The following is a 24,940-nucleotide window of genomic DNA, read 5'->3' as shown; positions in this document are numbered from 1 at the left end:
TTTGCCTCCTGCAATCAGCCAGAGAAAACTCCTTACTTTTTAAAGAGTTCATATAGTTAGGTCAGGCCCACCTGGATAATCTCCATATCTCAAGGTCACCTCTGCCATAGAAGAACATAATCATAAGAGGAAAAGTCATTATATTCATAGTCCTAGGAATTATTAGGGCATGTACAACATATGGGTGGAAAATTTGGTGCTATTTTAGAATTTTGCCCACCAGCACTGCACATGAAAGCTTATCAGAATGGGAAAGGGAGTGTATTTTGAAAACAATGCAACCAATAAGTAAATAAAAACACCTTAGATTTTTCTTAGTACTCTTCCTCACATTCCCAGAGAACTATTCCTTTAATGGCATTAAACTTGCACAACTCACAATTATAGAATTAGTTTCATTCGGTGTGATTAATATGACTAATGCAGTTCTTCCAGCATGACTCTTAACTTCAACTGGTCACACAATTAGCTTACGCAGGCTACCCCTGCTGGCCAATGAGTGCCCATGAGCTAACTAATCCATAAAACAATAAAACATTCTTTTGGAGAGCTAAAAATATCAGGTGGTGGTTATGGTATTATACTAGAGTTCTGCAAGGTGCTACCACCAGGGGAATCTAGGTAAATGCTACATGGGATTCCTCTATTACTTCTTATAACTGCATGTGAATCTAAAAGTTTCATCTCAAACTTGAAAGTAAAAGTTTAATTAAAAAAAATCCAGTTTTAATGTGGTGGCAAATTAGGTCTAGGTGCCACATGTCAGATATCTGAACATAGGTATTGGTTTTGCTCTTTCCAGAATTAAAAAAGCATAACCAGAGGTAGAATAGAACTGGAAGCTTGAGTGGGAAGGGTGTTTGGAATTCCCTAAGTGAGGAATCTGATAAGAGCTCAATGAATGATGAGCTAAAGCTCCAGAAGAGCAAAGGCTCTTCTTCAGCTGAAGTAGCAGTTTCTAGATTTTACAGAGTGGGTAAATTGGCCATTCATATTTTGGAATTTGTGCATTGTTTAGAAGATTAGAAATCCAAAGCTTTTGCTAAGTTTTCTTTCTGTTATTCAGAGTACCAGATGTCCTAAGCAACAACTATGTGTTTTGTAACCACTTAATAGAGAATGATTTTTGAAAAAGCCCTGTTACACTCAACTGATGAATTATTGAACTCTACATCTGAAACTAGTGATGTTGGCTAATTGAATTTAAATTTAAAAAAAGGGGCGCCTGGGTGGCTCAGTCAGTTGAGTGTCTGACTTTGGCTCAGGTCGTGATCTCAGGGTCCTGGGACTGAGCGCCCTTATCAGGATCCCTGCTCAGCGGGGCATCTGCTTCCCTCTTTGCCCTACCCCCCCCCCCCCCCCCCCCCNCCCCCCCCCCCCGCCGGCTTATGCTTTCTCTCTCAAATAAATAAAAACTAAGATCTTTAAAAAAAATACATTCCTTCTAAAAAAAAAGATGTTTGTTGATAAATAAATAAATAAATAAATAAATAAATAAATATTTAAAAGCCACCAAGGAGCAAGGTACTTATTTTCTCCTAGACACCATTTCTGTAATTCCAGTTACCATCACCATGTGACAAGGAAGGCCCATCAGTGTTTTCTCTGGGGATAGGTTACACCCTGGCAAGGTAGGAAAAGAGCTGAAATGAGCCTTTGATTCAGTCAATTATGATGTTGACTATAAAAAATATTTTAAGGGATGCAAGGCTAGCTCAGTTGGAGCATTCAATTTAATCTCAGGGTTTTAAGTTTGAGCCCCATGTTGGGTGTAGAGATTACTTAAACATATATTTTTTAAAAGTATTTTAAAATAACTTTTAAATTTATATTTTAGCTTGTTACATAATGAAACATCAAAGTACTATATCCTATGATCAACTTCATTATTTATTCTATTTGACCCCAAGCAAAAAATTTCCAGGCAACTTTCTAATGCCATCCATCAGCTATTTCTTCCTTACATCTTAGTTATTAAATCTTCATGTGTTGCTACTCCAAACCTCTAATAATTGAGGAAATTGATGAAGGTGTCCTCATTCTGCTAATCCCTGCTTATTTTTCACAAAATTACTAATCTTCAGGGAACATCGCAAACCATCATTTCTATTTCTGAGTCAGAAAACAAAAACTAGGGAAAGTTATGGATGACAAGGACTCTTGGAACATTAGATAATCTGTATTTTATCTGGAAAGAGATGGATTTGATATACTGTCATTATAAGTTCAAGGTGCCCCAAAGCTAGGATTATTTGATTCACAATACATAACTTTTTTTTTTTTTTAAAGATTTTATTTATTTATTTGACAGAGATAGAGACAGCCAGCGAGAGAGGGAACACAAGCAGGGAGAGTGGGAGAGGAAGAAGCAGGCTCATAGCGGAGGAGCCTGATGTGGGGCTCGATCCCATAACGCCGGGATCACGCCCTGAGCCGAAGGCAGAGGCTTAACCGCTGTGCCACCCAGGTGCCCCCACAATACATAACTTTTAAAAACTAAGAGTCAAAGAAAAAAGCTATAAAGAATGCTTTTGTCTTTGTATCTTACTCTATGTCATGAGAATTTTTGTATTTATGCAACACTTCAATTAAAGGAAGCCCACCTTTTAAGGCCCTAAACATAAAAAACAAAACATTTTAGTTTGATGTTGTTTTAGGCATCAAGGTCACTTTGCAAGGAAAGAAATGACCAGGTCACGACAATGGGTCCTGACCACAGATGTACTTTTCAAACTTTGGAAACAGTGAAGGCAATAAATTTCACCAGCAGATAGCTTTTGCCCTATTGGAATGCTGCCTGAGGCCACAGTGTCAGAGCCAATCCATCCTGCTATAGGATCTATCCTGCCATGCAGAAGAGACCCGAGACCTGACAGCCAGTGACAAAGCAAGATTTTTAAGGCCACATTCCAGTGTAGTCAACCTATATGCAGTTACATGAATGGGCCCAGCAAAACCTACAGAACTGACATAGCCAGGCCAGGTCTGAGGATGCAGAGGAGGTCCCACAGGACCAGTCAAGAGGGTCCTTCCTTGGCTTCACACAGGATAGAAATAAAATTCAAGCCAGGAGGAAGTGAAAGCAGAGTTTACTGAGTAGTGTAAGTGATCGAGGATAGCAGATGGAGTTTCTGGGAGACTCAGGAAGGAAAAGAAAATGAGTCTCTTTATTGCTTGGGGTTAGGGGTTTATACTGGAAAGGGGTCCAGGGTACACGTTTCTTCAGGAATCCAGGGCAGGGTCTGATCAAGGGTGAGTGACAGGTGAACAATAGGTGCTACTTCATAAATCACTGAAGGTAGGTGGTATTGATATCAGCGTCACTGAGGTTTGTTCAAAGCTAATGTCCTGGAACATGTTTGGGATCCAGTTCTTCGATGTCATCAGGTTTTTGGGGGCCTACGATGAAATTCAAAGAATGATTAACTTCCTTGCTTCCCCCTGGAGTGGGAACATAGCTTCTTTGATTTATTCAGATGCAAGGTGAAATACAGAACATGAGGAAATGGGGCCTAGCAGAAAAACAGCAGAGACAGAGCCTTTCCAAAAGGAAGCCCTTTAGTTTCCTCTCAGAACCATCCAACCAACTCACAGAACTGTGAACATAATGAATTCTTGTGAAGTCACCAAGGTTTAGGGTGGTCAAAACAGATTAGAATAGTTGAGGAAGGCTTCATGGAACTCAACATGGACAAAACTAGACTCATTTTTCTTTTTTTTTTAAAGATTTTTATTTATTTATTTGACAGAGAGAGACAGCCAGTGAGAGAGGGAACACAAGCAGGGGGAGTGGGAGAGGAAGAAGCAGGCTCATAGCAGAGGAGCCTGATGTGGGGCTCGATCCCAGAACGCTGGGATCACGCCCTGAGCCGAAGGCAGACGCTTAACGACTGCGCCACCCAGGTGCCCCTAGACTCATTTTTCTTGACTTTCAGACTTTACTTTTTCTAGTAATGATACCACCATTTCTTTTACTCTGTTTTGAAACAGCTGCATTTTTTTCTTCTTGTCTCTCTCCCTGATATATAGTACTTAATTCTTATTAATTTTTCCTTAAAGATTTCCTTCTCAATTCTCTTTTCTATTACCACTGTCACCATATTCATGCCAATTTAATAATGACAGTACAGCAATGATTTTTTTTTTTTTTTTGCTTTTGGTCTTCAGCAATTCAGTTTATCCTGAATCCTCATGTAATTGTCATTGTACCAAAATATTGTTCCAAGTATGCTTCTTTCCACCAAAAAAATTCTTCAATGGCTTCCTCTGCTTACACATGAATGTTCTTGATCATCAGCTTTATCTACGAAATCACCCCCTTCCCAATTCTGATTGCTATGTGTATTTCCAGGCATAGCCTATCTTTCTCTCAAATTATCATTTTTCTCCAAAAAAATCCCAACTCCAGCTAAACTAGCTTACTCATAGTTTCTAGACTATGCCATAAACATTTTAAAAAATATTTTTGCTGTTGATTTTTTTTTTCCTAGATGAATTCCTATATATCTAGAAATGTCCCATTCAAATTCTACCTTCTATGTGAGGCTTCTTCCCTAATTATTCCCGAATTATTTTTACAAACTCCTTTAATCTTTTATTATCTAAGTCATTCAGTTAATACCCATAACTATATAGTAATTTATTATAGTTACATTTATTATGTATACATGTTTTATCTACACACCCAAATTGAAACCTTCCGGAGATCAAGGTCTACATTTTATGCTTTATATAAAGTGTTGTCAGTAAATACTAATTGATGTTGAAAGAGGCACTAAGATTTGAGTAGGTGGGAGAGAAGGCGCATTCTAGAGGAATAGGAGCAACAAATGAGAATATGTATGGTTTATTCCAAAGATGGGAAAGATAGTATCAAAGGGTCAATTTAATCACCTAACAACAATTCAGCACTCAGCTATCATTCTTCACCTTGCTTACTTTTTTCCAAGGCACAATGATGCTCACTTATGCCTCAGGACTTTTACACTGTTGTGGAAAATATGATCACAGAAATAGAATTTTAAAAATACTTTGTTGTTTGCAAAAACTGTGTTACAGGAAGGAAAGAGGGGGAGTGTTCACTAACCGGAGACAAATTACCACCATTCGCCAGTGCCAGGATCTATTTTACACCTAAGTTCTCCCCATCCCCCAGTTGCCTAGTGGTTAGCAGGGGAGGAAATGCCTCAAAACACCCAGCAGGGTGGGGGAAGGGTGAGCCGTGTAGTCAAAAGGAGATCAATGCAGATGACACAGGCCCCTGGGAGAGTCATGAAAAATAAAGCTAGTATTGTTGGTAGGTGCCAGATTTCATGATCTAATAGAACAGTCTAGATTTGAAATTTTGGTTTTTAACTAAATAGCAGTAAACAGGCACTAAAGAGTAGTATGAATCAGGGGATGTTTGAACAAACCTCCCTTAGCTTGGGGGTGGGGGTCAGTTTCTTCATCCAAACGGGAAGCACTAAGACACAAGGGGAGTAGCAGTGGGTAAGGTCCCAGGGTATGCAGCCAGATTTAAATTTGGAATATTTATTCAAGTCCCAACATCTTTATTTATTTACTTTTTTAAGTCCCAACATCTTTAGTATTAAAAGATATATAACTGACTTATCTTATTCCAGTATGCTTTCCACAGTATTGTTAAAATTTCAACTTCACTTCATTTGAATTGCAGTAGCTATCTGCAAGTATAGCACCAGTAATGTGTGAAACTACTCCCTCCTGTGGGAAGCAATACAACTTATAGGCAGTTTAAAAAATCCCTTACCCAGCTATCCAGAACAGATTGACTAGGGTTCATATCACAGTAGGCTGTACAGGGTACTAGCCATAAACTCAGCTCACTTTTGTTCTTGCCATCAATTGTAGTAATTAGTAACCACTCCACTTGTCAGCACTCTTCTGTTGAATAACACTTGTCCACATCGGAAGCTGAATCTTGCTCATAACAACTGAGTAAATATATAGCTCTAACTTTGCTTTCCAAGGTACATTGGATATGTTATTGGACTCTTCCTCTAATAATAGGAGAAGATTTGAAGTTAACAAAGGGGTTAGGAAATTATATACCAATGTAATTAATCCAATTAATGTGTTAGTGCCTCTGTGAAGATAATGGCTTACAGGATCATAAAAACTCTCTTAGTGCCACCTAATTGGCAAAGGAAAAATGATACGTATAAGAGGAAATACAGTGTTAACTTTTAAGGGTCAGGCATGTAACTTGGATCCCATGAACTGAGATGAATTGGGACCTATTTCAGTTTGTAGATACTGAAATGGAACAATTCATTTAAACAACAATTCAGTTGAAAGGGAATGATCTAGTGCTAGGTGATAGATTAACACAAGGGGAAGAAGGCATAGCTTGACTTTAAAAAACGCAACAAGGCAAGATAAACTAAAAACCCACTTCTGATGTCCTGCTCTTGAATTTCTGAACATTTTTACTTTCTTATAAAGAAAAGGGTCTGACAAGAAAAAGGGATCTTTGGAAAGCAGTTTCCCTAAAACAGAGTGATACGAATATTTGTTATTTAAAAAGATCACTTGCACTACTTTATGGTAAATGGATTAGATGAAAGCAAGAGTGGAAGTGGGGATTGCAGTCTTCCAGATGAGAAATAATAGTGGAAAGTAGATGGATTTGAAAATCTTTAGGAGTTATAAAAAATAAGACTTGGTAATTAACTGGGTGTCAAGGGTAAGGAAGATGAAGAGTCAAAGATAATTGTCAACTGTGGCTAGAGTTTTCCACAAAGGCCTTAAGTACATACAAGTGGAAAACCTCTAGGCTTTGCAGTACAGGCACAGATAAGAAGAGCTTGTCCTGGTAGTGGCACAATAAGAAAGTCAAGGTCTATAACCTTTCCATTACACCTAGTTGACACAGCTCACTAAGTGCGTCGATGGGTACTGATACAAAGCAATGTGTTCTAGTTTAGTAATCTTCCAGTCTAGAGAACATTTTACTTAATGAGGCCATTGTGCCTACTATACATGAGATACAAGGCAATCAATGGGAAGATGAGCTGACCTAGCTATTTAACTCTTTTTTTACCCTTTACTTGGCTGATTTGCTGCTTTAGAAGTAAATCAAAGTAAAAGTACCTGAGAGTTCAAGTTGCCATCTGTATCCACCCTCAAACTTAAACCAGTGAGTTTCGGGCTTGAGCACTTGACTAGGTAGCTGGTGTTCTGCAATTTGAGATGGGTAACTTAGTAGAGAGGAGGACCAGACTTTTCATTTTGTTGTTGTCATTGTAATTGCTGTTGTTGTCATTGTGGGAGAGATAAAGAAAATAAGTTCAGTTTTGGATGTTGACTTTAAGGTCACTTCGATACTCTAATTGGAAATAGGAACCTCGCACTTGAATATATGGGTCCAGATACCAGAAGAAAATCGTGGACTAAAGATAAAAACATCAGAATCTTCAGCTTAATAGATAGAAATTGAAATTACAGGCATGAATGAGATCATTTAAGGAGAGAGTATTGTTAGAAGAGAAGAGGGTCAAGAACTGAAATCCTGAGGAAAATCCATATTTGTTAAGGTCAGTGAGGAAGCAGAGAAGGCAAATATATATATGGTGCAACAGATAAGAGAAGCATGGTATCTGAATATGAAGTGGAAAACCATTTCAAGGGGAACATGATTAACAGTGTCAAATGCTACTGGGAATCCTGTAAAATGAAAACTGTCCACTGCGTTTAGCAATCAAAGGTTATTGATGGCCTTGGAGAAAGTTGCAAGGAAAGTTGTTTTGGTAGAGTGGCTGTAGCTAAAGTCGGAAATTGTTTTCTTTTTGTTTTTTTAATTTAGAGAGAGTGCGCACGCAGGCGCAGGACCATGTGGAAGGGGCAGAGGGAGAAGGAGAATCGCAAGCAGATTCCATGCTGAGCACAGAGCCCAACGTGGGGCCTGATCTCATGACCCTGAGATCATGACCTGAGCCAAAATCAAGAGTTGTTCGCTCAACCAACTAAGCCATCCATCCAGGTGCCCCAAAGTCAGAAATAGTTTTAGGAGTGTTTGTGAGGTGAGGAGAGGGCACCAAATATAGATAACCGTTGAGAAGTTCAACCTTGAGGGGTGGAGAGGGATTCAAAGGAACATTTTAGGAAGCCAGAAAAGAGAGAGCAAAACAGTAAATGTATAGGTGTTATTAACATTTAATTGCACAAACATTTGTGGATTACATGAAGGGCAGAGGGAGGGAAATGAGAATTGAGAGATGGACAGGAAATAGTCCTTCCCTTCAAGGTGCTCGAAGTTTAACAGGGGAGAGAGAAAAACAAATAATTATGTATATAGACCATACCATAATAGAGGTATTAAATCTAGCGGTAGCATAGTGGTGAAAGTGAAGAGTATGTTTATCAGGAAGGAGATAAGGGAAGACATTAGAAGTAACATTTAAATTGAGTTATACATTCTTTTTTTTTTTTTTTAAAGATTTTATTTATTTATTTGACAGAGATAGAGACAGCCAGTGAGAGAGGGAACACAAGCAGGGGGAGTGGGAGAGGAAGAAGCAGGCTCATAAGCAGAGGAGCCTGATGTGGGGCTCGATCCCATAACGCCGGGATCACGCCCTGAGCCGAAGGCAGACACCCAACCGAAGGCAGACGCCCAACCGCTGTGCCACCCAGGCGCCCCTGAGTTATGCATTCTTAAGTGTTTGCTAGGAAGACTATGAGAAAGAGAAAAAAAAGCATAGTTTATAGGAAACTACACAAAGCCTTTAGACAGGGGCTCTTGGAATCAAATTGCCTAGATATAAATCCTGCTTCCAACATTACAAGCTCTGTAACTTTGGGTCATCATCAAGTAAACATTGCAGAGCTTCAAATTTATAGAATGAAGGCTGATAATTCCTATCGTATAGGATTTTAGAGAGCTTTAAAAGCTGTGAAGCACTGAATTCAGTAGCTGGTACACAGCAAATACTCAAAACATGTTATTATTATGGGACCTAAGATGCAAAAGAGTGAAGTATGAAGCTACAGAAGTTAATTAGGAACCAGATAATGATAGGTTTGTCAGGAAAGTTAACACTGTTCCCAGCATTAATTAAAACAAAACTAGTACAATTATTAGAAAACAAACTGAAGTCAGGCTTAATTCTACTTAAAAAAAAAGTCTTCAGGAAGCATCTTAATTATAATCTCCTGTTAATGAAGCCTAAGGCAACAGGTATGTACAAGTACCTTACAGGATACTAATTAGGAGGCTGAGATTGCTAACCTCTAATTGTGCAATTTGCAAACACATTTTTACATTACAACATCTTGCAATACAAAGCATTGTTCTCCATTAAGATAGTTGCAAAACTTCAGTTTTCTAATTTTTTCTTTTTATGTTTTAGTACTTTTTAATTTTTTTCTTTTCAAATTCTTATTTAAATTCTAGTTAGTTAACGTACGGTCCATTATTGGTTTCAGGAGAAGTCAGTGATTCATCACTTACATACAACATCCAGTGCTCATCCTCCATCCATGAACCCTCAGTTTGTTCTCTATTTTTAAGAGTCTCTTATGGTTTGTGTCCCTCTCTCTTTTTTATTCCCCCCATCTGTTCATCTGTTTCATTTCTTAAATTCCACATATGAGTGAAATCATATAGTATTTGCTATTCAATTCTGCCACCAAAACAAAATACACTAAAATTAACTGATCACATAGTGTTGTGCACCATGAGTGTTTGGTAAGGGCATTTTAAGAGTAGAGTTAGATTCCACAGAAAGCTTCAGTAGGATCTAAGGAAATTTGCATGTAAGCTCTAGCCGCCTATCCTTTTGTCATAGTTTGAGTGGATGAAGTTTTCTCTAGTATGAAAAGTCAGTGACTTATCTTTTAGATTTTTATTTTGAGGAAGCCTTTTTCTTTTCTCTTTGTAAGATTTCAACTTCTCACTTATGTGAACAATATTCCCTCAATAGAAGGAACTTTTGCCTTTTAAAGAGAATTCTGGGTCACCACCGCCTAGAGTTAATTTAACCTATTCAGAATTTTTTTTAAAAATATTTAATTTTAAGTACTTTCCATACCCAATGTGGGGCCTGAACTCACAACCTCAAGATCAAGAGTCACTTGCTCCATTCACTGAGCCATCCAGGTGCCCCCACCTGTTCAGTATTTTTAAAGTTAAAAAGGTATATCGGTTTGGGGCGCCTGGGTAGTTCAGTGGGTTAAGCATGGGACTCTTGGTTTCAGCTCAGGTTATGATCTCAGGATCCTGAGATCCAGCCCAGCTCCTGGCTCCCTGCAGAATCTGCTCTGGGTTCTCTCTCTCCCTCTGCCCACTCCCACCATGCTCTCTCTCTTTCTCAAATAAACGAATCTTTAAAAGAAAAGAGAAAAGAAAGGAAAAGAAAAGAAAAGGTGTATCAGTTTAAAAAAAAAATCATTTGGGAATTTTCCATTCCTAATGAATCCCATCGTAAAATCTTTGTACCAGAATTGTTAATGGTGATTTTGTTATTTGATATGGCATGTACTGTTGATATTCAGTATAGGGTGACTTGTGTTACATCCTGTGCGTGTGCTTCAGTTTCCCTAATTTTTTTCTGATGGCATGAGCCTATAGATTTTGCCTCTCTTTTGCATGGTTATTTACATATATAATTGGGTCGATTGTTCAAGGTGTTTCATTAAGCTCATCCGTTTCGTTTCTTGCAGTTGACTGGAAATTTCATAGGGTAGAAGGTCCTGAACTCCCGCCAGCAAAGTAGGTCTTAGGTTTGTTAATGCTTAATAAACACAGAGCCGATTCAGGCGTGCAGGGGAAACTCCTTTAACCACTGGCTTTGGATTTCCAAGTTTTGTTCTTCCCCAAGGCCTAGAGTAACATCCATAACCCAGTACACGTGTGTATGACTGAATAAAAAATGTTGCTATAGAATACTTACTTGACTACCCGAGATGTCCCTGAAATTTCTTACTCTCCTTCATATAAAACAAAAACTGCATCCCTTCCAGGTAGAAACTCCTTCTGTCACACCCCTCGAAAATGCGGCGTTTGTAGCTGGGAAAGGGTCGACCCGCGAAGTCACCGAGCCCTACGGAGTACTTCGCCCCGGAAGGACCGCGTCAGCTCTGGAACAGCCGCGCACCGACCCACAGCCCAGGCTCGGTGGATGATGCAGGGCTCGACCCATTTCCCTGCCCTCCAGCTTCCTCGGAGTCCGTCCCGCCCCTCCATTTGCTCTCCGAGAATTTAGTTTCTCCCCTGAGAAGTGGGCCGAGCGCCGAATGATCGATGTTTCCTCCACGCCCCGAGAGCCGCCATTTTGGGGGGAGGAAAACACAAGTAGGGGTGGCAGATCCTCCACGGGATGTTGAGTGGCTTTTGCTTCTCTGGCCAGCACTGTGGGACCGGGGTAGAAGAAACCACCGGGGTCACTTCTCCGGCTGCCTCTCCGGAATGAGGCCTCAGCGCCCGCGCGGGACGGCCCCGTCATTCATCCGCGAGTGAGTGGCTATCGGCGGCGTGGCGCGCCCTCGCGCGCCCTCCGCTGTCAGTTATCCCGCGCGCTCCCGCCGGCGCGCGCAGCTCCCCGCGCGCTCCCGCCCCTCCCCCGCCCGGCTAGGAGCTCGGCGCAGACTCGCTTGTTTGTTTCTGCAGGAGCCCAAGGAGAGGCCGAAGCCGAGAAGATGCCTGGGAAGCTGAAGGTGAAAATCGTGGCTGGGCGCCATTTGCCAGTGATGGACCGAGCTAGTGACCTGACTGATGCCTTCGTGGAGGTTGGTGCAAGGTCCTGCCCCTGAAAACACAGGGAGTGCCAAGCCCTGTGAAGGATCCTACCCACCTCGCCCCCAGTTCTTCAGCCCATTCTCCTTTCGACTGCCGTCCTTTGTGCGGTGCTTGTCCAAGCCCTCCCTTGAGGGCTGACTGCCGAGACTGCAGCCCATATGATGGGTGCACCGCTCTCGGGCGTCTGCGGCGCACTCTGCCGCGCGGGGAGGCAGTTACTGCTCTGCATGCTGGGGTGACCCTGATGTCAGGACTCATAAAAGGCCACCTGCCAGTCAGGAGGAGATCCCGAGGCGTGGCCGCGCAGCCACCGAAACACACACACACACACACAGACACACACACAGACACACACACGTACGTTCTTCTGTTGAAGGAGAGATGGCTTCTCAAGCCAAAGTGATGGAGATCACATTAAGAAGGTAGATAAAGTCCGTTATGGGCAGTTGGAGACCTACAAGGCGAGGCAATCCACTCTTGAGCATAACATTGTCTGAATCATCAGTGTAAGTTTTAAAACACAACCGTAACGCTTTCTGCTCCTGTATAGACTGGTAGGTATGATTAGCTGTTTTAGGGTAATTTAGTGCCTTGAGGTAGGAAGCCAATTAAGTGCCATGGATTTAAATTGCAAAATTGCTTTTAAAACCAGATGATTAGTTTAAAACTCATGCAAATTAGCACAGGCCTAGGGCCCGGAAAGTAATAACCCAGAGTCTGAAAGAAGCCAAGTAAAAATTGTAATAAAAATTCACTTGATGAGCCAGAGCATTAGAATAATAATCATTTGGGCTAGTAATGCATAAGAGTTGACAGCTACAGGATAATATATAGCCTGATTTCATCTCAATATAAAGTATTCTTGATGTTCCCTAAAGGATCTCTGACTTAATAACTGCAGCCCCCCCCACCCCCCAACATTGCCGTGGTCATTCTTAATCCCAACTTCATTTTCACTTGAGAAACAGATGCTGAGTGTGTTCTTGGGCCAGATGTTAGGTAATGGGGTTACACAGATTACCAGAGCATAGTCTGCTTTCAGGTAGCTAAGAGACTGACCCATACAGTTTAGGTTAATAACTAATAGCTAGCATGTATTGAGTCTCATTATTGCCAGGTCTTTGCTAACTACTTTTTAATTGTTATTCCTTATAACAGTCCTGCTATTATATTATTATCTCATATTAGAGTTAAGGTAACAGGCCTAGGAACAGTAAAAAATTTGCCCCAAGCTTTCTTAACCTTGCAAATAGACTTGTGGACTGTTTTCTTAACCACCATGCTAACATTGCATCTCTAGACAACAAGTTGATGAGTGTTGTAGAATATGGAAACTTCATTCTGTCTCTGAAGGTTTAGGAAGTTTACCTAAGAAAATGACATTTGAGCTGAACCTTGAAAGACACACAGGATTGTACCAGGCAGAAGGGACATCAGAATGGGATCCCAGAATGGGATACATGGTATGTTCAGGGAACTATCTTAGTTTGAGACATGTCTGGAGTAAAAGGGAATATGTGGATAGTGGAGGTTATGGGGGATGAGGCTGGAAAGGTAGATTGGTGTCAAATCTCATTTTCTGTACTGAATAATTTTTCCTTTACTCTGTAAGCAGAGGTAAGCAAAAAGAACTTTTTAAGGAGAAATGAAATATGATGATGTTTATTAGGTTGTTGATAGGATGACTTGTGTGGTAATGTTACTGATGGACTGGGCAGAGGAAAGATGAGACAGGGAGATCAGTTAAGAAGGTGGTAAAATTATCCAGGCAATAATGTGCATGTCAAAAATGGGTGTGGGAATGGATTAGAGGAGAAAGACTTGAGGGACATTTCCTTTTTTTTTTTTTTTCCTTAAGATTTTGTTTATTATTTTTTTTGAGAGAGATAGCGAGAGGGAGAGCATTAGCAGGGGCAGGGGAAAGTGAGGGGCTCGATCCCAGGACTCTGCGATTGTGACCTGAGCCAAGGGCAGATGCTTAACTGACTGAGCCACCCAGGCGCCCCTTGAGGGGCATTTCTTAGGTAAAATTATCATGCCTTGGTAATAAATGGTTTTGCTGGTGTGGGAGGGGTTGGATTCAAGAGTGACTTTTAATTCCTTTTCAGCAAATAGTTATTGGAGTGCTATTTGCCAGACCCAGTGTTAGTCACTGGTGTAGCTGATGCATATATGGTAGTGAACAAAATAGACTTGGTTCCTAGTTTTCTGAAGTTTGTATTTTGGTGGAAGAGACAGACATTAAAAAATAAAGTGATAAAATAGGTAATTGTGATGAGTTTCATGGAAGAAAACAATAGAGAGTAACAGGGAACATCTACTTTAGGTTGGGTAATCAGGAGACCTCTGAGGAAGTGTCAAAGACCTGCTGAATGAGGAGGAGCCAGTTGCTCAGGGAGTGTATTAGGAAGTGAAGGAAGATGGGTGTGGCTGGCACGTGGTGTAAGATGAAGTTGGAGAGTTAGTCAAGGAGCGAATCATGCAGGATCTTAGAGGCCATGATTAGGAGTATGGATTTTATTCTAAATTCTATGGGAAGCGGTTGTTGAGATTAGTACTTTTTTTTTTCTTTTTTGCTGTCCGGAGTGTAGACAAGAGGGAAAGAGCTGAAGCAGACAACTAATTAGGAGATTCTATAATAGTTCAAAAAAGAGAAGGTGGGGGCCAAGATGTTGATTTGGTAATGGAATCCATAGGATTCGCAGAGATTGATTGAGTAGGTGGAGAATCAATTTCTGTTAAGGTGTGTTAGGTTTGTGATGTTAATTGGAGTTTTCCATGAGGAAGTTAGAATAGTAAGTATGATGTTCAGAAGAGAGATGTGAGCTAGAAATGAGCTCATACAGGCCAGTGCTTTTCCACTCTCTGAGACCCAGTGCCCCCTTTATATAGCAGATATTTTGAAATCCACTCTTTACTGTGCTAGCATGATATTTATGGCCAATTTAACCTAGCCTCATAATTAAAAAAACCCCAATATATTGTTCTAACTAGTAATATGACAAATTAGAGAAATTTTTTAGTATGTGTTTCAATATGGAAGTACTTGTTCATGATCACAGTATAAGGTACAAAGTAATCAGATTGAGTCCATGAGTATATCCATCACTGTACTGGGTATAGTGCAGTGTGCTGGGGATATAGTACTGAATAAGGCAAAAATTTCTTTAATCATGGAACTCACATTTTAGTGGGAGGTTGGAGTTCATAAAAAAGGTTATTAAAAGATAAACTGACAGATGGCAAGAATATGGGAAAAAAAGCAAGGATACAAGATAAGGTGTCTCACATATGTGTAAAAATCACATGAATCTGACTCATACACAGTGAGACAGTTGTGTAGTTTTGACACCTTAGGCCTTCATTGCTCTCTGATTTTTCAAAATAATCAACTCATGGGCAAAAGCAGAATTTTCCCTTAATTTACGTGATGGTTGTATTTCTTGACAATTATGTATATGAAAACTGCATCACAACACCTTTTTTCTCCCATTAGAACACTTTCATCTGTAAAATGAGTTAGATTTTTAATCCTATGTGATTATCTGGTAGGACATTTGAAAATCATGGCTTAAGACAATTCTTCATTGTAGGGAACAATTTCTTGCATTGCAGGACACCTAGCTTCTCTGGCCCTTCCTTCTAAATATTACAACTATTCTCCCACAAATAACACCCATAGAAATTTCTAAAATTCCTTAGGAGTTGGTTTGTCCCTTTTGTAAACCTCTGACTTAGAGGGAGAAAGAAGAGGTATGGATCCTTGAAAAAACTTGACATTAAGCTGTCTATTAGAGGAGGAGGACTAGGGGAAGAAAACTGAGATTATCTAACAATGGGGAGAGAGAAACATCAGGAAAGTAATGTCTCAGAAGGCAGGAGGAAGTTTCTAGAAAGAGGAAGCCTTCAACCATTAAATGGCACTGAGAGGTCAGGGAAAGAGGACAGAAAAATCACTGGATTGGACAGTATGGAGGTTGTTACTGATCCTGACAAGGAGAATGTCAAGGAAGCCCATACTGTAGTGAGTCGAAGAGGGTTAAAGTACAAGGGAGGTGAGGAAGAGGTGTGGCATTAATAGGCAATTGTTTCAAGAAACAGGGCTATGAAGGGGAGAGATGAAATGGTCTGGTATTTGGGGAGTATGTAGCTTTTAGGACTTAAAAAAAGTAAGTTAGATGATACTAGAACATATTTGTGCGGTAATAGGAAAAATCCAGCAGAAAGGAAAAGATTAATGCAGGAAAAAGGGGATAATGAAGGATTACCATGTATTATTAAGGAATAAATTGTGTGATGTAGCTTGTTAAGTACTGTATAAGCTCATAGGAAAGGGAGATAATGATGCCTGAATTGGTCATGAGAAGTCTTTGTGCTGTGCTTGAAGAATGGTAAAATTTCTATAGGCAGAGAGGAAAAGCAGCATTTTTTAGATGAATAAGACAAACTCAGGAAAAGCAAAAGGAGAGGGATAGAGCATATGTAATTGAAGGGAGGGTTCTTGGGAATAAAATTTGCTAGGTAAGGGAGATGCAGGTTATTGAATGATCTGAAAACTAGAGGGATAGAAGTCTGTACAATAGAAGCTCTCTTAAACAACTTCCATTAACTCACTTATCACAGTCCCCAGTGCTCTGCATTCCTTCCATAAGCATATTCTTGAATATCCCACATTGCTAGTTATTCTCTCCTGTGCCTGCTTCTCCCATCAGTTGGCTGATAATACTTTACCAAGAGGCAGTTATGTTTTTCCCCCAAACCTGTTTATGCCAACTCTATTTGTTATTGTAATTTACTTAAACCTTATGTAAATTGGTGAAAATGAAGTTGATAATGCTATGTAAAGACATATGGATACAGTCACTAAACATTACTCTAGAATTAGATGGAGAAAAATCTAGGATTCTGTGTTCGTATATTTTTACACGCAATTTTAAGTTCTACCACCACATAAAAAAAACCCAAACTGGAAATCACAGATGGTACATTATGGGTGTGGTTTGTGCAAAGATGATGCAGAACTCTAAACAGTGAACCCTTACTCAAAGAAGAGGCCTTACCCTTACATTCAAATATAGAGGAGGAATGAATATTTATATGTTTTATCTTAAAAAGTTTACCATTTGAATCATTTTTAATGATTCTTTGATTTAACCAAATTACCAAATTATTTTATTAACTAATCAAATACTGATCCTGATTGCATTGGTTGAAGGAATTTCTATATGTGATGTGAGGAATTTAGGAAGCCAGTGAAGACCAAATAGTGTGTGTGTATGTATGTCTGTATGTATGTATTTAAAGATTTATTTATTTATTTTAGAGAGAGCGACCAAATGGGGGGAAGGCCAGAGGGAGAAAGAGAGAGAATCTCAAATAGACTCTGTGCTGGTCACAGGGCTCAGTGTGAGGCTCGATCTCACGACCCTGAATGAGATCATGACCTGATGCGACACCAAGAGTGGGACGCGTAACCAACTGTGCCACCGAGGCACCCCACCAAGTAATATTTAAAGATGATTATTCTTCCAGGAACCCCCAGGATGAAGGAGATGAAGTTCTGTATAAAAATAGTATTAATGGAAATTTATCCCAGTATTAATGTGCATGTTACAAACTGTTTGGCAAGCTATATTATCATTTTGTGTTTATCCAGGAGCCTTTGAGGGAACAGGGAGAGGAAAAGAAATTAATATTTAATGATACCAGACATTTTGCTACGTCTCTACATGCATTTTCGCCTGTAATACAACAATCCCCCCTTCAGAGGAGGAAGCAGCCTTAAATAACAGGTTAAATAACTTTCTCAAGGTAATTTAGCTAATGAGTGGGGAAAGAGAATGCTTTTACTTTACTAGGGAATCTCATTAAAATCCCTGGTGTTCTTTAACAAAGTTGTAAGGCATTCATTTAATTGCTGGGTAATAAAATCTCATTCGAATTAAATAAGACCAAATGAACTATGATTCTTCTTTAGTAGAAGGGGAATCATCACAATTTGGCAAAGTTCACACTCTGGCCTTTTTCTTTTCCTAAAATCTTTTTGTTTGTTTATTTGATGCAATTGGGGGCTATCAGATCTTTACTATATCTCGAATGGACAGTTGACCAAAAGAAGAATAAAAGGTACAATATACCAGTACAGTATAGTAGAACAAACCTGAAGAGGGCTGAACTCACAATTTATTTATTTTTTTAAAGATTTTATTTATTTGTCAGAGAGACAGAAAGAGAGAGCGTGAGGACAAGTAGGGGGAGCGGCAGGCAGAGGGAGAAGGAGGCTCCCTGCTGAGCAAGGAGCCTGATGTGGGATTCCTTGTGGAGGCTGAGGTGTTTGATATTTGTGTTGTTGAGGTTATAGAAATAATTATTGAATATATTTCCACTTTTTTAAAGATTTTATTTATTTGTCAGAAAGAGAGCACACGACCAGGGGAGCAGCAGACAGAGGGAGAAGCAGGCTCCCCGCTAACCAGGACCCCTCACAGCCCCCCAGTGGGGGACTTGATCCCACGGTCCTGGGATCATGACCTGAGCCGAAGGCAGATGCCCAACCAGCTGAGCAACCCACGCATTCCTGAACTCATAAAGAATGATATGGTAGTTTTGGCTGTTGAACCCAAACTTTTGGCTTTTTAAGGTTTTGAATGATTTCATAATCCTAACAATATTTTACTTCAAATAAAGCTGTTTTTAGATAAATTTAGGAGTATTTCCTCGATGTTTTGAATATTAAAATGTAATGAAAATTAAATTAGTAACTAAGCAGTAACTTCTGTTCTTCCCAGGCTCCCCCGCCGCGCACATCTGCATTGTTTCATTTTTTTTTACTGTTTGTGATTTAAAAAAAAATATGGAAGTAATACATGAATGGCTCCCATTATAAAAGTTTGAGATAACTCAGAAATAAAACTTGAAAGCCCCTTACTTAGTACTTACTACACTGTACTGTATTCCCTACACCATGTCAGTCCTTTCTTCAGAGATAATTACTCTCAGTTCTTTGGCATGTGTTTGTTTACTCCCCCTCCTTTCCTTTAAAAAAAAAAAAGTTTTACTTACATTTTAAAAAACAAATGTAATCATGCTTTATACATTCTGCAACTTATTTTTTCAGTTATTATGTCATTGACATTTCCACATGAGAGTACTTAAAATCAACTCCATGTTGATTTATTCAATAGTTTTCCTGTTGCAGTACATGTGATTTATTCAATAATTTTCCTGTTGAATGACTATTTAGACTTTTTTAGTGTGTTTTAGGAAGGAGACTCATGTGAAAGTGCTTCTTTAGGATGAATTCCTGGAAGTGGATCCAGAATTCTATAATTTTAATCAAAATAAATTTACTATCATTTTAATTTGAGTTTTTAAAGTTTTTGGGTTTTAAAATAATACATTTTATAAATAGGAAATATACGTGCATGGTTCAGAATTCAGAAGGCACAAAATGGGTCAACCTCTCTCTCATCGTGTTTCTTTTAACCAACCTGTTCTTTCTAGTGGCCACCGTTAACATTTGTTGTATAACCTACTAAAATAACCTATGCTATATAAAGGCGTATATTATATGACTTACAACATTTTGCCATTTTTTTCTCTCAAAGAATGCCACACATGCTATTCCACAGAAGAAAGATCTCTCTTGGTGATTGTTCTGTACCAGTGCGGAGAGAACTGCTTCATTCTTCTGTTTAGTACTGTCCTGTGTGGCTTTACCATACTTCATTTAACCAGTTCCAAATTGGTGGATATCTAGGTTATTTCCAATCTTTTGTTACTATGATGCTGCTTGTACATGTCATTGTGCCCTTCTGTATGAAGTTAAAGAGTGTAGGCATTTATCATTTTGATACATTGTCAAACTGCAGTCCTTAGAGATTGTTTTATTTTCTACTCCCACCAACAAAGTATTAGAAGACCTCATCAATACTGTTTTCAAACTGTTTGCCAACATGATAAGTAAAAATGTTGGTTTACTTTGCATTTCTCTTGTGGTTGATCATCTTTTGACATATAGTTGACCCTTGAACCATGTGGGGCCTTTTAGGGGCAGTTGACATCCCCCTCAATTCAGCACAGTTGAAAATCACATACAACTTTTTGATTCTGCCCCCAAAATTAACTACAAATAGCCTGCTGTTGACCATCTGCCTTACCGATGACATAAAATTGGTTAACACATAGTTTGTATGTTATATGTATTATATACTGTATTCTTACAATAAAGTAAACTGAAGAAAAGAAAATGTTTTTAAGAAAATCATAAGGAAGAGAAAATATATTTATAGTACCGTACTGTATTTATAGATACAGTGAGTTTACAATGTATATTTATGGGATGAATCATGTCAGTAACTATATCAATATTGTCTTAAATGATACAAAACATAGTAGATGTTACATATATTACTGACACTAGACATGAAAAATGAAAAGATAATGTGAAAAAGAAATTCATATTTATTTACAAATATAATGATTTATGCATTGATAACAAACAGCAGTATGACTGTTTTATGGTAGCCTAGTGTAATCGATAGGATTGCTTCACAGTAGCCTAGCCTGTATACTAACAAATGAATCGTTACAAAAAAATTTTATGGCATACAGTATTACAGTCATATTTATAATACAATATTATGAATATAACTTAAAAAATCATTTACTTGGGATTATAGGCTGATAGCAGTTTCTCCAGTTTTGAGAGAGAGGCGTAGTGTAGTTACATAATTCTTTGAAAGCAAAGTTTTGAAACAGTAAGAAAACTAACTTCTGGGATACCTGGGTGGCTCAGTTGATTAAGCATCTGCCTTTGGCTCAGGTCATGATCCTGGGGTCCTGGGATCAAGCCCCATGTCAGGCTCCCTCCTCAGCGGGGAATCTGGTTTTCCCTCTCCCTCTCCCTCTGCTTGTGCGCGCTCTCTCGCTCTCACTTGCTCTCAAATAAGTACATAAAGCTTAAAAAAAACCCACTAACATCTGATTAATTTTGTATTAAATGTTGCTCACCTATGTCTGTATAAGTATAGGCTAAGCACTTCTATACAAGTCTTTCATACAGTGACTCCTTAGGCGATGATGATACAGAAATGCCTCATGTGGTTCTTTCCGTGCAGTTATTAGATTTTCACATGAAGACATTCACGTATACACAACTGTTAAGTTTATTAACTGTATGGCATGATGATTATGTACTATTCATTAACTGGAAATGGATTGTCATAAAGGTCTTCATCCTCATCTTCATGTTGAGTAGGTGGAGGAAGAAGAGGGGTTGGTCTTGCTGTCTTGGGTGGCAGAAGTGGAACAGGTGGAGGAGTTGGAAGGGGACGCAGGAAAGACAGGCACACGTGGAATAACTTTACTGAAATATGTTGTAATTTCTGACATTTTTGCTTTTTCATTTAAAAAAAATATTTCTATACAGTACCACTGTTTGCTTTAGTTTCAGTGCTAGCATCCTAGAAAGTTCCATGTTGTAAAAGAAATCAGTAGCAGTCTTGAATCGTCAGATCCTTTCTGCCAGGTTGTCTAATATCAACTTGTTTTTGGTCACTGCTTCTTCTGCAGCTTCTTTCTCATCGTCTGGCACTGGTTGGGAAGCAGTCATCTCCATCAAGTTGTCTTTTGTTAATTCTTCTGTTTATTAGCTCTTAAATTTCTCCAAGACCCAAATCTTTCTTTTTTTTTAAAGATTTTATTTATTTATTCCACAGAGATAGAGACAGCCAGCGAGAGAGGGAACACAAGCAGGGGGAGTGGGAGAGGAAGAAGCAGGCTCATAGCGGAGGAGCCTGATGTGGGGCTCGATCCCATAACGTCGGGATCATGCCCTGAGCCGAAGGCAGACGCCCAACCACTGTGCCACCCAGGCGCCCCTCCAAGACCCAAATCTTGATACTCTTCACCCTTTACCTATCCACAAACTTCTCTTATTCCCTTGATTGGCTCTGTTGTAAGTCCTGTGAAGTCATGAACAACATCTGGACATAGTTTTCTCCAGCAGTAATTGTTTCATGTTGCTGGCTTTCATGGCTTTTACTACGATGGCATCTTCAGTGGTGTAATCCCTCCAGACTTTCATGATGTTCTCTTATCAGAGTTCTCTTCCATAGTGTTGACGATCCTTTTCAAAGAATGCCATGTACTGAACTTTAAAGGTCCTTATGACCCCCCGATCTAGAGGCTGATTATGGAGAGCTTGTGTTTGGGGGCAGGTAGGCCACTTTGATGCCCTTGGTGTTGAACTCATGGGGTTCTGGGTGGCCAGAGGCATTGTCCAATATCAAAAGAACTTTAAAAGGCAGTCTCTTAGTGTCAAGGCATTTCCTGACTTCAGGAACAAATCATCAGTGGAACCAATCTAGAAAAAGGGTTCTGGTACAACCAAAAGACTGGCAGCTGGTGTCTGTCTTTTCCCTTCAAGGCTTGGGGGTTAGCAGCTTTATAAATAAAGGCAGTTCTGTTCATAGACCTGACTGCATTTGCACAAAATGGTAGAGTTAGTATATTCCTTCTTGCCTTGAATCCTGGACCTTACTTTTTTCTCTTCCTGACTAATAAATACACTTCATGGTGTTTTTTTTTTCAAAACCCTTTCAGAATAGGGTACTTTTGTCTGCATTAAAAATCTGTTCAGGCAGATTTCCTTTCTCCTCAGTGATTTTCTTGATGGTGTCTGGGAACTCGTCTGCTGCCTCTTGGTCAGCATGAGCTGCTTTTCCTGTTATCTTGACATTTTTTAAGCCAGTCCTCTTTCTAAAATTATCATACCATCCTTTGCTGGCATGAAATTATCCAGCTTTAGATCTTTCACCTTCCTTTTGCTTTAAGTTGTTATATAATGACTTCACTTTTTTCTCAAATTATATTAGAGTCTAGAAATATGCTTACCTTATAGCACTCCTGCACCCATATAAAAGCTGCATTTTCAGTATGAGACAAAAAGGTATTTTGCAGAAAGTGTAAGTTTTTTGCCCCTGCTGGCATAGCTGCAGCATTGGCTTCACAAATTTTCTTTTTTTACAGTGGTCCTTATGCTGGATTCATTTATCTTGAAGCAGCAGGCAAGTGCAGCTGCAGACCTCAATCTACAGTACATATCAAGCAATTCAGCTTTTTCTTGTAATGTCATGACTTTTCTTTGATTCTTGGGAAAACTTCAAACAACTCTAGTGGCACTTCGTATAGGTCCCATGATGCTACCCAACGTTTGCGGTGTTGCACTAAACACAATGAAAAATACGCGAGAACTGCGAGAGGTCACTTTGTACTGCAACGTGCAATTTACTGGAGAGATGAATTGCTCACACAGAGATGGGTAGCATCATACAGTGTTTTAAGTGGATACTAGCAACACTTGGGCTCATGGCAGTAGCAACAGAAGGTGGTTTGAAATTATTACCGTAGTACAGTATGTACTACTCATTTTATGCAATTATGATTTAATACCACATCTTTGCATTCATTTACATTTCTTTCAACTGCTAATGGCATCTTGTGTGGTCTGTTACATATTTCTGTGCATGTTTTGATCAATTTTAACTTTATAGTGTGTATTCTATGGTAGTAAGTGATAAAATAGACTAGTATTTACATATATATGCATTCATGACATAACTATTTCTTAGTTTTTTGCTATTTCTAGGCTACGTGGTTTGTCTATGAGTTTTTTCAATTTGTTACAAATCTTCAAAAGATTTTCCATCATATTTATTGAAAAAAACCTGCCTATACTTGGATGAGGGCTGTTCAAATCCATGTTGTTCAAGGTTTAATTGTATTGTATTGTATTGTATTTTTTAAAATATTTTATTTATTTATGTGACAGAGATAGACAGCCAGCGAGAGAGGGAACACAGCAGGGGAGTGGGAGAGGAAGAAGCAGGCTTCCAGCGGAGGAGCCCGATGTGGGATTTGATCCCAGAACACCGGGATCACGCCCTGAGCCGAAGGCAGATACTTTACGACTGCGCTATCCAGGCGCCCCTAATTGTATTTTAAAAGCATCTATATTAAAATAAATAAAAACATCTATATTTCCATTTCTTTGAATTGTTTGTTCATGTCCTTTGCCTATTTTTTGTTGGGTTATTGATCTTTTTCATATTGCTTTATAGGAACTCATTAGAAATTAAAGAAAGTAGCTGTTTATTATATATTTAGCAATACTTTTTCTCAATTTCTTATTTATCTTTGACTTTCTTATATTCTTTATTGTGCCAGAAGTTATTATTTTCACATAATTTTTTTAACCTTTTCTCCCCTCTAACCTGCCTAAGCACCAAAATGGTTGGTACCATGCCTAATAATTCAAATTAGACGATAAAACACTTAGAAAAATATACAGAAGATGAAAATAATTATTCTTTTGGATATTTTGCTTTTAGAAAATTTCCTGGACTGATAAAACAGGAAAATCGGCATATATAATACCAAAAGAGAAGGTGGTTTCAAAGATATTCTGCTTGAACTAGCATTTCCTAAGACTCTACAGTGTGTAAAATGATGTGCTGGATATTGTCTTTTTTTAAAATTTAAATTCAGTTAATTAACATATACTGTATAATTAGTTTCAGATGTAGAGTTTAGTGATTCATCAGTTTTATGTAATACCCAGTACTCATTAGATCACCTGCCCTCCTTAAGGTCCATCCAGTTACCCCATCCCCCCCACTCTCCTCCCCTCCAGCAACCCTCAGTTTGTTTCCTATGCTTAAGAGTCTCTTATTGCTGGCAATTGTCTTAAAGGCGATAAGCTTTAGTGAATTTAGAGGTTAGGAAAGATAACAGTAATGACTAATAGAATTAGGGCAGAGATCAAATTTAGGAAAGGTGAGGCCATCTAGGAAGTAGTTCCCTAGCTGTTTTGCTCTTAAGCTTCCTGACCACTTCTCAAATTCAGTCAGATTTCATAATCTCCATTCTTTTTTGGAAGCAAGTCCCAGGGATTTAGCCTGCTTTCTGCTTTCTTCATTCCCTTCTTATTTATTTTTGGATCTTTGTGATTTACTGTCTGCCAAGACTGGTTGTGAAATAAGATAGTCTCTCCATCCAATCCCTCTCATTGTCCCTGAAGATAAAACCTTTAATGATAATGGTTTGTTGCTAATCACTGTGTGTGCACCGATAAGGGATTAAAAAAGATAACAAAATGGGGAAGCTGGAAAACAGAAGGAT

General features: G+C 39.1%; 1 protein-coding gene and 1 long non-coding RNA gene across 5 annotated transcripts in view; both read left to right on the top strand.

Moving 5' to 3' along the window:
* Positions 1–11,333: 11,333 nt before the first annotated feature.
* Positions 11,334–24,940, top strand: part of C2CD5 (C2 calcium dependent domain containing 5) — a 94,138-nt gene continuing 80,531 nt past the window's right edge. For all 4 annotated transcript variants that reach the window (XM_011219793.3, XM_011219791.3, XM_011219792.3 and 1 more), the window contains exons 1-2: positions 11,334–11,475; positions 11,630–11,748. In XM_011219793.3, the coding sequence (XP_011218095.1) occupies positions 11,659–11,748 (90 nt within the window). In that variant the 5' untranslated portion in view covers positions 11,334–11,475; positions 11,630–11,658. The remainder of the gene's footprint in view (positions 11,476–11,629; positions 11,749–24,940) is intronic.
* Positions 11,759–20,599, top strand: LOC109489002. Its single transcript, XR_004621473.1, has 3 exons — positions 11,759–12,264; positions 17,415–17,569; positions 18,173–20,599. It is a non-coding gene; the product is annotated as an uncharacterized LOC109489002 (long non-coding RNA).

This window comes from Ailuropoda melanoleuca, chromosome 16, assembly GCF_002007445.2.
Source record: "Ailuropoda melanoleuca isolate Jingjing chromosome 16, ASM200744v2, whole genome shotgun sequence".
In the NCBI taxonomy this organism is placed as follows: Eukaryota; Metazoa; Chordata; class Mammalia; order Carnivora; family Ursidae; genus Ailuropoda; species Ailuropoda melanoleuca.
The sequence above is the reverse complement of the archived record's forward strand: the minus strand, read 5'-3'. Positions and strand labels throughout refer to the sequence as shown.